Genomic DNA, 12,681 nt, shown 5'->3' with positions numbered 1-12,681 from the left:
GATATAAATACAGTGCGTGTAGATTCAAAGGACTGCCACTGTGGAGACGGTGGATTTATTTCGGCTCAGTGGAATAAGACGCTTTAAATGCAGCCCTGTCTGCTTTGATGGCTTCATACATCTCTACAGCTTTACTGTTAACAAGAGGGCCGGTGAATTATTATTAAATAATATTAATAACAATAATCATTGCTTGTGGATCATTAATACCTCTTTTTAACTAATTCAAAAGCATTATTTTACCACTAGTTTTGTTCCATTTTAAATCACCTTAAACATTTGTAGAAGTGATATTGAAAAGTAATGTTGTCATGATCTGGAATTACTTTATAGCCATGCAATTTTAGAAAACTATCGACCAATCAAAATCGAGCATTCATCAGCGTTTTGATATTAAAAAAAAATAATAATTAAAAAAAAAAATAATAATTTTCCCGTCTGCACAAGACATGCTCAAACCTGTCAGAAACAGGCAAATGGGAGACTATTTAGATTATGATACTATACAAAGGTCTTTCATTAGTTGAGGTAATGTTTTTATTTTAACAGTATCCACTATCACAAGCACAGGAATCTGCTATGCAGCATATACAGGAAAATACTGTTTGCTCTTTTTTGCAATACAATCATCATCACACAAGTACATGTAACACTCATCCAAATGGACACCATCACAAAGTTTATGATACTTGTTTCTGTTTCCTTGATGATACGGTCCCTGTAACCACCCAATCTTTAGTTATAACACATACTGCTTTCTGTTGTATTGTATTGCCACATCTCAAACTGAACTATTAGTACGTTTACTGTAGAAGGGTAAGTAGTTCTAATTGTACTGCTGTGGTATCAGTTCAGTGGATTTCTGAAGTTCTTCCCAGCAAACTGAGCTTTATCCCCCAGTTCCTCTTCAATTCTGTGCATGAAGAAAACAAGCAGGTATGTGACAAAAGTTAAACGTATGCTTATGTACTGTATGCCTATATGTTAAGAACCAAAAATATTTTTATTCTAATACAATTATCTGTAAGCTTACCTGAGAATCTGGTTGTATTTGGCCAGACGCTCTGAACGGCATGGGGCTCCTGTTTTAATCTGAATAAGAAGAGAAAAAATAAAGAGTTAATAACCTCAACATGAACTAGTAACCATAAAATGAAATTCCTAAATTTTATGATCAATCTAAAGCATATACAGTACCTGTCCAGTACAAAGTCCCACAACCAGGTCAGCAATGAACGTGTCCTCTGTTTCCCCAGAGCGATGACTCACCATCACACCCCAGCCACTGGACTGAGCCATCTTACACCTGTGGGGGATGATACAAATAGTACACAAAAATATCTTTTTTTTTTTTTATTTTAAACTATATAGATTTTACACTGGAATTTATGGAAGGATATTCCAGACAATTTTCAAAAAGGACTCGCAAATTGTATTTTCCATTGAGTTATGTGGATGCATAAATTGTGAAAATCCAAACGCAATTGCAAATTAAAAATGCAATAATATATTATATTATATTCCTCACTTTTAATCCGTAAAGAAGCACGCGTTGCGCCTGCCTCAAGATCTTTTACTGTTTGCACTCCGACTGATGTACGTAAGCAATCAGACAGTGCAGATCTATGCTTGTTTACCCATTTTCCAACTTACCTTATATTTTATTCAACCACTTTAATCCATTATGGAGTGTGCACCCCATACACATAAGTGCCAAACCTGTCTCAAGATCTCTCACTGTTTACAGCTACCGGACACACCGATTGATGCATGTGATTTTTAATATTAACTCACCTTGGCTGTGGTATGTTCTGTGACAGCTGCGCCTAGATCTGACTGGTGAAGTGTTGTCTGAGGCAGGCAGAGTAGGAGAAGCAGCATGTTCAGTTTTGTCACATACATCAGTCGGAGTGTAAACAGACAGAGATCTTGAGGCAGGTGCTCCATTATAAGATAGGAATAAGATATAGGTGGCATACAGGTAAATACGTGTAGATTTGAACTGTCTGTTTGCTTTCGTGCATCAATCGGAGTGCAAACAGTACAAGACCTTGAGGCAGGCGCGATGCGATCTCTATTACGGATTAAAAGAGAGGAATAAAATATACAGTAAAAAGTGTGTGTTTACTCACTTGCATCAATCAGAGTGTAAACAGTGAGAGATGTTGAGACAGGTGAAAAGCGTTTGGTTAATAGTGAATATTGAACTATTGTTTGTACTGTTATGGCTGCCACTGTTAGCAGGGGATAATTGCTGCATTTGGTGTAAAAAAAAGACAGTTTACACAATTATTTATTGTGTAAGGTGCCAAGAAGGTTGCACTGTCTGTTTGTTCACACAGGCAGAAACTGATTGGCAGCTGCCTTTAGTGGAGCCTTTATCGATTACCTTCATTGTTCAAAGCAATCGACACGTTCATCAGTGAGTGTTGTCACTTCCCAATACAAACTTTTGCTTTTTCATTTGAAATTTGGCAGTCACTATGTGTTCGCAAAAACGAAAACACAAACGGTAAAGCAAGATTTGCAATTGCATCTGGATTATGTCACAATTTATGTGTCCACAAAAGGAAAACGCAATTGAAAATACAATTTGCAATACAATCCTTCCATAAGGATTAGAAAGTCTACACTGAAATTCTGGATAATATATGGACAAAGTGTTCAGATTTTGGCAATTTAATGAAAAAGCTACATACTTTAAATTTATATGTGGCATCATTGTACAAATGCAGGATCAGGGTTTTGAACTCACGCCTGCAGGGATTCAGTAACACTTCCAATCTGGTTGACTTTGAGCAACAGGCAGTTGCAAGCCTTCTTCTCCACTGCATCAGCAATGCGATTGGGGTTGGTGACAGTAAGATCATCTCCCACCACCTGTATATCCGTGCTGTTGGTAAAATTGGTCCAGGCCTCCCAATCATCTTGATCAAAGGGGTCCTCAATGGAGACCACTAGAGTAATGATAAAAACAAAGTCACATCTCTGCGTCTGTGCTCAAAGAAAAAAATAGGTAATGTAATTAAATAAGAGAGCAAATGACTGATGAATACCTGGATAATCCTGAATAAAACTTTTGTAAAGGTCAGCAAGCTCATCAGGGCTGATGTATCGATCCGGGTCATCAGGAGACTTGAAGTCCAAGTCGTACTTTCCGTCACGATAGAATTCGGATGCTGCCACATCCATGCCAATCACAATCTCATCTGTGTATCCAGCTTTACTGATGGCACTCTTTAGCAGCTCTAGAGCTATTATAAGCATACAGAAAAGAGCAATATAAAGTTGTCAGTCATTTCAGCTGCATAGTCTCAAACAGTGTGATTTGCTTTTTCACATACCTTCTTGGTTCTCCAGGATGTTTGGTGCGAATCCTCCCTCATCCCCAACGTTGGTGGCATCCTTGCCATATTTCTCCTTAATAACATTCTTCAAATTGTGGTACACCTCTGCTCCAATGCGCATGGCTTCCTTAAAGCTACTGGCCCCGACCGGCAGAATCATGAATTCCTGCATGGCCAACTTATTGCCAGCATGTGAGCCTCCGTTGATCACATTAAAGGCCTTTGGGAAACAATAAGCAAAATTAAATGGGAAAATAACATTTAATCCCATAATTTGCTTTCCTACTTTTATTAAGATTTAAATAACAAAAAAAAAAGCAAGTAGGAAAACTGTCTGTATGGCTTAGGCTACTTGTAAACAGCACAAAGCTGAGGACAAAGCTGGTTTACACTTAAATACCCTCTTAAAATAAAAAGACAATCTCTTTGAGCTCAAACACAATCTAATGAATGATCTTTTAACATTTTCAGTCAGATGACACGTTTCCGTATTGTACAATTTCAAATAAAAGACTTTTATATTTCTCACTGGCACAGGCAGGATGACCTTAGGGTTTCCAGCAAGGTCAGCAATGTGACGATACAGAGGAACACCTTTCTCTGCGGCTCCTGCCTTACACACAGCCAGGGACACACCCAGGATGGCATTGGCACCAAATTTAGCTGATATTCCAAACAGACACAGGAATTGAAAGGATTATGACTAGACACAACACCTAATATTTGCAATACTTTAAATTTGGGAAACTATCACTTTTTTTAATTTAGAATTTGAATTTTTTGTGACAATGTTTTCAAATGTACTCTACCATTCAAAAGTTTCTAGTAATTTATGTGTAATAGTGTGTAATACTTGTGTTTAATAAGTTAAGTTTTTATTTGATTAAAAATACAGTAAAAACAGTCTTAACAAATATCAAATAATCAGAAAAAAAACTGAAAGAAAAGCAAAAGCAAGGCATTTATTTTAAATAGAAATCTCGTAACATTAAAAACGTATTTACTGCCACTTTTGATCAGTTTAATGCATCCTTGCTGATTAAATGTATTGATTTCTTTAAAAATGTCTTACTGGACATACATTTTTAAACTATAGTGTAATTTAACTGGGTAATTGGCTGTAAGAAACTTAAAGGAGAACAACCATTAAGGGGAAAGTATTTTAATGCAATGGACAAAAGCCTTCCTATTTTTAAACGCATAAACATGTAAATATTATGATTTACACTTGTTATCAGTTCCGTCCAGTTCCAGCATGAACTGGTCAATCTTTTCTTGCTCAACTACAGGAATTCCCTATGTGACAGAGAGAAAGATGGACAAAAATATATATATAATTAACAATCCAACAAACTTATAGTTACTACTTTCTTTTGTTTCAGGAAAAAATGATAAAATACTAACCTGGCTGATCAGGGCAGGTGCAATAGTTTGGTTCACATGGTCAACAGCCTTTGATACACCTACATTACACAGAAAAAGAAGCACAAGTTATTGTGGATTGAATGGTGCTGCAATTAGATACATGCACATCTTTACATTCCCTTGCTTAGTTTATGCCACAAAGCTATAGATTGTCAGATTTTTCTAATTTGTAATGTCAGCCAAGCGAGAGCCATAAACAATCTGATTTATTCCATGCAAACATTGAGCACTGAATAATACTGAAATACCACGGCACAGATTCTTGCTTATTCACTGATCCGAATCCCATGCACAAGCTTTTCAGATTTTATATATTTTGTTTCACAATAGATAATTCACACCACAGAATATGACACGGAGTTGAATATGTCATGCAAATTCAGAGCCATCCAAAAAAATAAAAAATAAATAAAAATAAATGAAAAAAAAATTCTCACTAGTTCACTAGGGAACCTGTGGCTGAACCCAGTTATTTATCAGTACATTTAATTAGTCCTCCTTTCCAATCTAACAGGAAAAAAAAACAGAGTGGGGAAGAGAAACAGTCCTTTGTGTGCAGTAAACAAATCTAGCTCAGCAAGTCTTGGTTATTTCCAAAACAATTAACAATAAATTCTGTACAATCAGATGAAATGTGAGTTCTAGTTTCATTCAGTTCATCAGAAACATGAAAAAGCAGAGTTACCTTTGCCCAGGTAACGTGACTTGTCATTGTCTCTCAGCTCCAATGCTTCATAGATTCCAGTAGAAGCTCCACTAGGGACAGCAGCTCGAAACAGACCTGTTTCAAAACCAGTAGATGAGTTTTCATTCTGCTTGTAATGTCAGTACACTAAACCTTCTTAGTTTAGTTTTCAATTTGGAAAGAAACATCAAGGGGAATCACCTTTCTCTGTGTAGAGGTCCACCTCTACAGTGGGGTTGCCCCTAGAATCAAAAATCTCACGGGCATGTATCTTTAGGATAGACATGTTCCTTTAAAAAAAACAATAAATAAATAAAAGTAAAAATGATCAGATTATAAAGTAAAGGGGTCTGCTTCTGCTGAAACTACAAATCTAACCACACATCTAAAGGAGATTTCAAGGAAACCTGAGAACACCATCTGCCTTACAGTAATGCTCCTGATCCACAGGGTCACTTTGTCAAATCCTCTTTCCTGTTATTAGGACTAATCATTATTGAAGGGAAACATCTGCATTAATAAATCCACATCTCTTTCAAGCAAATATATGATTAATAGCTTTCAAATATACACATGGTGTTTTGAAGAGTGTGCTATTCCTTGGGGCATCATGAGAAGCTCAAGACTAATTGGATTAGAAACTGTCACACTCTGGTCATTCTGCTGTCAACAGAAAACTAAAAGCTTACTAAACTGGTCTAGAAGTTTTTGCCTACACATAATACAAACATCAACACTATTTGTACAACTGTTTAACTGTACAGTGCCAATGGCGAGTCTCAAGATCATTTCCTTCCTGGAATCGGATTTCTTTCTCGTATAGTTTGTTCTGCAAATATTTAATCCCATTACAGTGTGTGAATATTAGTGGGCGTGATGGAAAGCACGACTCATCACGGTCTTCAATGTCACATGCTTATTCATGGTGACTCTCATCCAGTATTTTATTAGTGAGACACTCGAGATTGAGAATTTAATGCTTTCTGTCTAAATATCAGAATAACCGTGTACAGAGATTGCCAGAGATTAACGAAAAAGCCTGATTTCAATATAAATCAAATGTAATGTTGGCTAGAAGATGGTCACAATTAAGCGGGTATTTGAACGTCTATAAATGCAATGCTTCTTACCTCAGCGATAGCGTATAATTAAAGGACAAGATGAAGAAATCAAGCTTTCACTCAAGCTCACACTCACTGCTAGCGGCTCTGGTTAGAAGAGCTCAGTGTGCTCGCTCTCAGATAAAACTCACCCATAGGGGGAGATCATAGAAAAGACTAGTTAAATTGAATGGCATTTGTCTTAGGAAATGGGCGGAGCTTCGCGGCCGGGAAGTTGTCGGATATATATTTTTATTGTAGCTCTTCTTTTTTAACGCTTTACTGTATATTTACGATTTAATGGATAATAAGATTTTGTTCAAGAAAAAATGTTTTTTTTTAAACAACTACCGATGGGGACGGTGTTTTCACGTGTTAAATGTTACTTTTCTCAACGCTGTTAAGGGCTTGACCAATCACAGTCTTTGACGATTACGAGATTAATATATCATAAAATGTAATTTAATAGCGATTGCTTTAAATTATTTTCATTTACATGACAGGTAAAATCTTTAGAATTAATAGATTTACTGCTGTATAATCGATTATACGTAGATGTGGAAATGTCTACAATAAGATAAAAAATATCTGAAATTTTAATGCAGTTCAATGGAGACTTCGGCTTTCTGAGCAGCCATGCTCTCCCTTGAGGAAAAACATGTCTCATAGCAAACGGTGATAATATAGCAATATTTTGATATATAATTGGTGATAATATTTCCCCCCACCGTGGGGGGAAATAATATGATATAGTTGTAGTGCGTTCTCCAGCAGTGCAGTCAAATGCATTTTTCAGAATAAATCTTATTATATGGCATGGTTTGATAATTAGTTTAAAATTATTTGAATTTTAAGAATGTATAATGTTCAGTGTTTTACGAATCTTGCTGAGACTTGAAGCTCTGGTCCTTAGATTTTGTTGAAACAATATAGAAGCAATATATTTTGCCATTGTACTTATGACACAGAAAAGCAAGTGGATGTTGCACAGTCCTACTAGGCCAGTCTGCTGCTGTAAGCAATGTAAATAATATCTCAAATTCAAAACCTCATATTTTTAAATGTTTAACAATTTTTCCACTGTATTCTTGTCAGTGGGGAGAATGTGATGCAACAGCAAGAGGCACAATAGAGTGTTTGTGTGCTGGAGAATCCTGGCAACTCATTCCCTTGGGCCAGTAATCCCTCAGGTCATTGCCCCCACCCTCCCTCTTCTATTCCCTCTTTTTATCCCGCTCTCTTTCCACCTTCCCTCTCACACACAAACACTTCTTCCATTCCATTATTCTTTCACTTACTCTTCCTGTAATGCTGAAACAAGCCATGTTAGTTTAGATCAGTTTCATCGGATCAGTATTTTCCCTCATGCATGGTTTGTTTTGTGGAAATGGTAGATGTTTTGTCGCTTCTTTCAGGTACAGGTTTCTCTAGAGGCCTCCTGACAGCCAGCTGATCCCCATGTTTCTCCATCGTCATGCCTCACAAATAAGACCTCAGGGATCTAATTAACAATCCACACGCAGGTTTGTGGATATAGTGAGGCACTGACCTGTTGCCTGGGTTACAATGCAATCCCTGTGTCCCAGCATAAACTCCTGCTAGAGTTGGAATTCTCAGATCCTTTGTTCAGTGCACACAGATGCATATTCTAAAATTTGATTATTGACTGCACAAGTAGTTTAAATAATTATTATTTATTACATGCAGCAAATAGGCATCAAAAAACCACATAGCCACATATCTACAGTACATTTTTATTGTTTAAAGAATTGTGTGCATCAAACAGACAAACTATATATATATATATATATATATATATATATATATATATATATATATATATATATACATATACATTTAAAAATCTGCAGATTCATGGCCAGAAAATAATTGAACTGACCTTTTTTACCTGCTCTTTTTGAAGCAGCCCATGCAAGTGATGCTACTGATCCCTGAAACCTGTTTAGTAGGCCTGTCCTGAACAGACCTTTAGCACAAGCACTTCTTTGTCCAATGAAACCTTAAATATTGCTCTAAATGTTAAAAGCCCAATTTAATAGTACTTTTATAATGGCAAAGGCAGTGGATCTTTATTTTTATAGTCAATAATCTGCTGACGAAGTGCCTTTTCCACAAACACACACATATGTGTGTGTGTGTGTGTGTGTGTGTGTACCAGATTTAAGTTAAAATATTACAGGTGTGCAGACTTTCTCTTGATCTTTAAGTTATAAAAATGAACACAAGCTCTCACCACAATTGGAACTGATAAGCCCATCTGAATTTAATATTTAATAATCAAATTGTCTAAATCTATAAACAAGGACCATTTGATTCTTTTCAATGATGATCATTTTTTGACATTGATAATCTTGCATAATCATAATAATAATTTGATAACATAATAGATAAAACAGTTTGTCATGTTTTCTGTTAATGTCTTTAATTTACAGATTATTTACATTTTTAAAGGCAAAAAAATAAATAATGTAGAAATAGAGTAAAAAGCATATTTATCAGTTGGGCCTTCAGTTTCATTTCTGCTGTTTGCATATTGTCTATTCAATGCCCCAATGGAGTTTATTATCAGTGTAAACAATGTAAGTGATCATAGGGGCACACAGAGGACACTTTTACTGATTGCTGAATGTCTTTTTTACAGCTCTAATCTAATGATGAGCGCTGGAAAGGAGAGCAACACTGAATAAAGAGGAGAGGAGGCTTATTCTCGTCTGTTGCAATGCAGTCTGACCCAGAACAAGAGAGACAGAGGATGGGGCGTGGTCTTTTTGAAGGTTAAAAGCTTGTCTCATTTGTATACTCAGAAACCCTGAGGCACTTTCACATTAAACTAACCAATCACAGAACACAAGACACACCTGCTCTTAGAAGAAGGCCAGGGATTGGTCCCAGTGTAAAAATGACACCTGGGCAGGGCTCCAAGGTGTACCTGAAAACCTAGATGTTTTGTAGGAACAGTTTCTTCGCTTCAGGAGCTTTAGGAGATTGTGTTTCTTCTCATCCTTGAGACTTCATTACTATTGTCTATGCATCTTCATCAGGTACCTTCAGACCGGTTCGAGAGGTTTGGCCTAACGTGAAATGAGCAATCATACCTTTAACAAGGGGAAGGAGCAGGAAGTGATCTTCCTCAGCTAAAGCGACGCTGCGACACAATGGCATCTCTTGTCCGGGACTCCATACTGAATGACGGCAACAGGAATTTATATGGTAACTAATATTTTTTTTATTATTATTTGAATATGTTCAACAATTTGACTAAATATTTTATCAATTGCAAAAAAAATGTAAAAAAGTTTTATATGTATCTCAGGTAATATATAGTTCACTATTAGTAAATGCTAATAGTAAACTATTTAAAAGGACAATGAAATGGAAAAAAATATATCAATTATATTTTAGATTAAAAAAAAAAAATCTTCCTTTCATTCTTTAGTGTAAAAATCAAGTATGAATTTTAGTCTGAAATATGGATAATTAAGATTTGTGAAACATAAAGGACTATGAGTGCCCAGCATGTTAACTTTCACTTCCGTAATGTGTCAAACCTGTTTGATCAGTTTAAAACAAAGGGGTATGAAGTAGAAAATGTAAAGCATTAACATAAATTATGTTCAGTAATGCAACAAAAGTTTTTAATGTTATAATATAAGATGGTTTGTACAAATTAAACATAAATTACACTTGTTGCATTTGAGAAACTATTTATGAACTTTAAAAATTGGTACATGGGCACATGCTCATAAAATCTGATTGCTGATACAATTTCATACAATTTTTCCTCTCCTCACTTGAAATCGTTCTAATAAAAAAGTACAAGGAAGAGAAAACCTTAACCTTAATTGATCTTTTCAATTTTACTGTGCGCTTTGACTTTAAACAACAATAGAGCCAAAATGTAAAAACTTACTTAGCTTGGTTTTAGTAGTAAGTGAGTTATCTAATCTAATCTTATCAGGTGAGGGGTCAGTCAGGTGCACACTCATGTATAGGTGACAAAGATCAGCCATTTTGATTAGCATGACTAAGCGCTTTCCTTATCACCTATGTTGTGTGACTGTAATGGGATTTGGAGGCTGCAGACGCAATTTTGTTTTGATGCAGGTGCAACCAATTAGTCAAACTCTCCCAGGTCATGGAGACGTCTCAAAGGTCATGGTTTCCAAGGATGCAGGCCAGGGCGTACACCTAAGAAATAAACTTCTGGTGTTACAATGTTTTCGTTTTTTTGTAATAACAGCTTTCAAGAAAATGAGTAAGTGCATAGTGAAACTGGAAGTGGTCCAGTCCAAATGAACATGCACGGTAATATGCTTACATCAAAAGCCTTTGGGGTCTGTTGCAAGATAAGCAGTGTTTAAAGGAAATACATATGCCTATAAAAAAGATGGGCCAGTCAGGAAAATAGATAATCATTAACAAACACCTTACAATGTCTTGCTAAAGTACAGTAACTTTGATTTTATAGTGATAGACATTAGCAAAGAGTCCTTGGCTCCCCTCATGTTTCATGCCGAACTGAAAACAATTAGATGGAGAAAAAAAAAAACAATGAGGCAAACACTGGATGACTATCTCCATCTTACAAGGCAGTTTTGGATGTTATATCTTCTCTAATACTGCCTGGTAATGATGCAGATGGTCCTCCTCAAGCATCGTTACAAATGCTTTGCATCTGGATGTGGATTTGCAGACTATGCAAATAAACGTGCACACAAATACACAAAGGTAAATATGCTATGAAAAGATTCTATTCTTTGGCTGGATCATTTGAATACTATGATGCAGAAGAAGTTCATTCATTGTCTCTAGGCTACATCTTACCTGGCAGTGCTTGATTGTTCACTGATGTTCTAACACTGTCTGGTAACGATGCACTCTGGGGGCTCAGTGACCACGACTCTAATACAAAATGAACAGAAAATGCTCTAAAAATTGTGGAATGTGGCATATTTTGACTTTGGGATGTGTTTAAATGTTCTTTAATAAATCAAGTTAATGATATAAAACAGGAAGACTGGATGAGACTGCTTGATAAAAATAGAGGGAGTGTAATTAAAAGAAGAGGTATGAATATAGATCCTCTTACTTAGCCATAAGTAGAGTTATGAACCCCACCCTGTTATGTCCAAATGCCTTCATGAATGTCACAAAAGTAATTCCTCCATACTCACACACCCTCTAATGTGTAATGTGCCATTCAGCGATCAGTTCGTCCTCCTTTTCTTGTGTCTTATTGTGTGCATGACACCTGAGATCTGTGTGACAAACACTAATTGAACTGCACCTATTCACCTTTCCTGTTCGCTGTGCTGAAGAGGAAGTAATGCCAGTCAGGAAAATATTAAAAATTATTAAGTTTTGTGTGTGTGTGAGTGTGTGTTACTGATTTGTAAGCCATTTCACTTATTTTGCAGTTCATTATGTATTCTACGATGAAACGTGCAAAGAAAAGTCAAAGTTTTTATATGATTTAAGCAAGTAATATAAGTTAGAGTATATATGGTTTTATAAATTAAATGTAAGTTGAGGGGAAAGCTTATATGACAAATTAGTTTCTTAGAAAAAGTATCTGCAGGCATGACTCATTTGCTTGTATTCTGAATGTGAATGAGGAAATAAGGTGATTTTCTGCCCATTTAGTCATTTCAGGGGTGTGTTGTTTACCAAGAAATGAAAATTCTGTCACCTTCATGTCGTTCCATACCTGTACGAGACAAACGATCACAGAAGAAGATATTTTGAATAATATTTTAACTGTTTTTGTCCATATAAAACATACTTACCAAGCTGTCTCAAAATCCATTTGGATGCTGACGCTTAATTCTGACAATACTCCTTTGAATCTCTGCTTGCACTTTATCCTTTACAGATCCTTTAAACAGTTTCCTTCGAGATCTTTCTCCTGGACAAATAACGTTATTTCTGTCATTTTCTTTTTGTCTGCTTTTATCTCTTCTACAGTCACATGACATCAGACCCTTTCTTCTGCCTCTCCGCTGCAGTAAAATCCTCTGATTTGTGTCTTACCAGGCAAGTTTAGATGTTGATACTCTGTCTAATACTGCCTGGTAATGCCATCAATCACAAGGAATTTGTTCAC

General features: G+C 36.1%; 1 protein-coding gene across 2 annotated transcripts; it reads right to left on the bottom strand.

Annotated features, from left to right (window-relative positions):
- Positions 1-519: 519 nt before the first annotated feature.
- On the bottom strand, positions 520-6,742 carry LOC109054444 (alpha-enolase-like). 2 transcript variants are annotated; one of them, XM_042726250.1, is made up of 12 exons: positions 6,588-6,742; positions 5,659-5,747; positions 5,458-5,553; positions 4,752-4,810; positions 4,574-4,643; positions 3,877-4,010; positions 3,345-3,567; positions 3,057-3,254; positions 2,756-2,957; positions 1,198-1,306; positions 1,034-1,092; positions 520-913 (listed from the first exon to the last, which is right to left on the bottom strand). In XM_042726250.1, exons 2-12 carry the CDS (start codon positions 5,741-5,743, stop codon positions 847-849), a joined length of 1,302 nt encoding a protein of 433 aa, XP_042582184.1. In that variant the 5' UTR covers positions 5,744-5,747; positions 6,588-6,742; the 3' UTR covers positions 520-846. The 2 variants fall into 2 exon arrangements, with proteins under 2 accessions (XP_042582184.1, XP_042582185.1); XM_042726251.1 differs by having other exon boundaries at positions 6,655-6,702.
- Between the last annotated feature and the right edge of the window lie 5,939 nt (positions 6,743-12,681).

The sequence above is a fragment of the Cyprinus carpio genome, chromosome B6 (assembly GCF_018340385.1).
Source record: "Cyprinus carpio isolate SPL01 chromosome B6, ASM1834038v1, whole genome shotgun sequence".
NCBI lineage: Eukaryota > Metazoa > Chordata > Actinopteri > Cypriniformes > Cyprinidae > Cyprinus > Cyprinus carpio.
The sequence above is the reverse complement of the archived record's forward strand: the minus strand, read 5'-3'. Positions and strand labels throughout refer to the sequence as shown.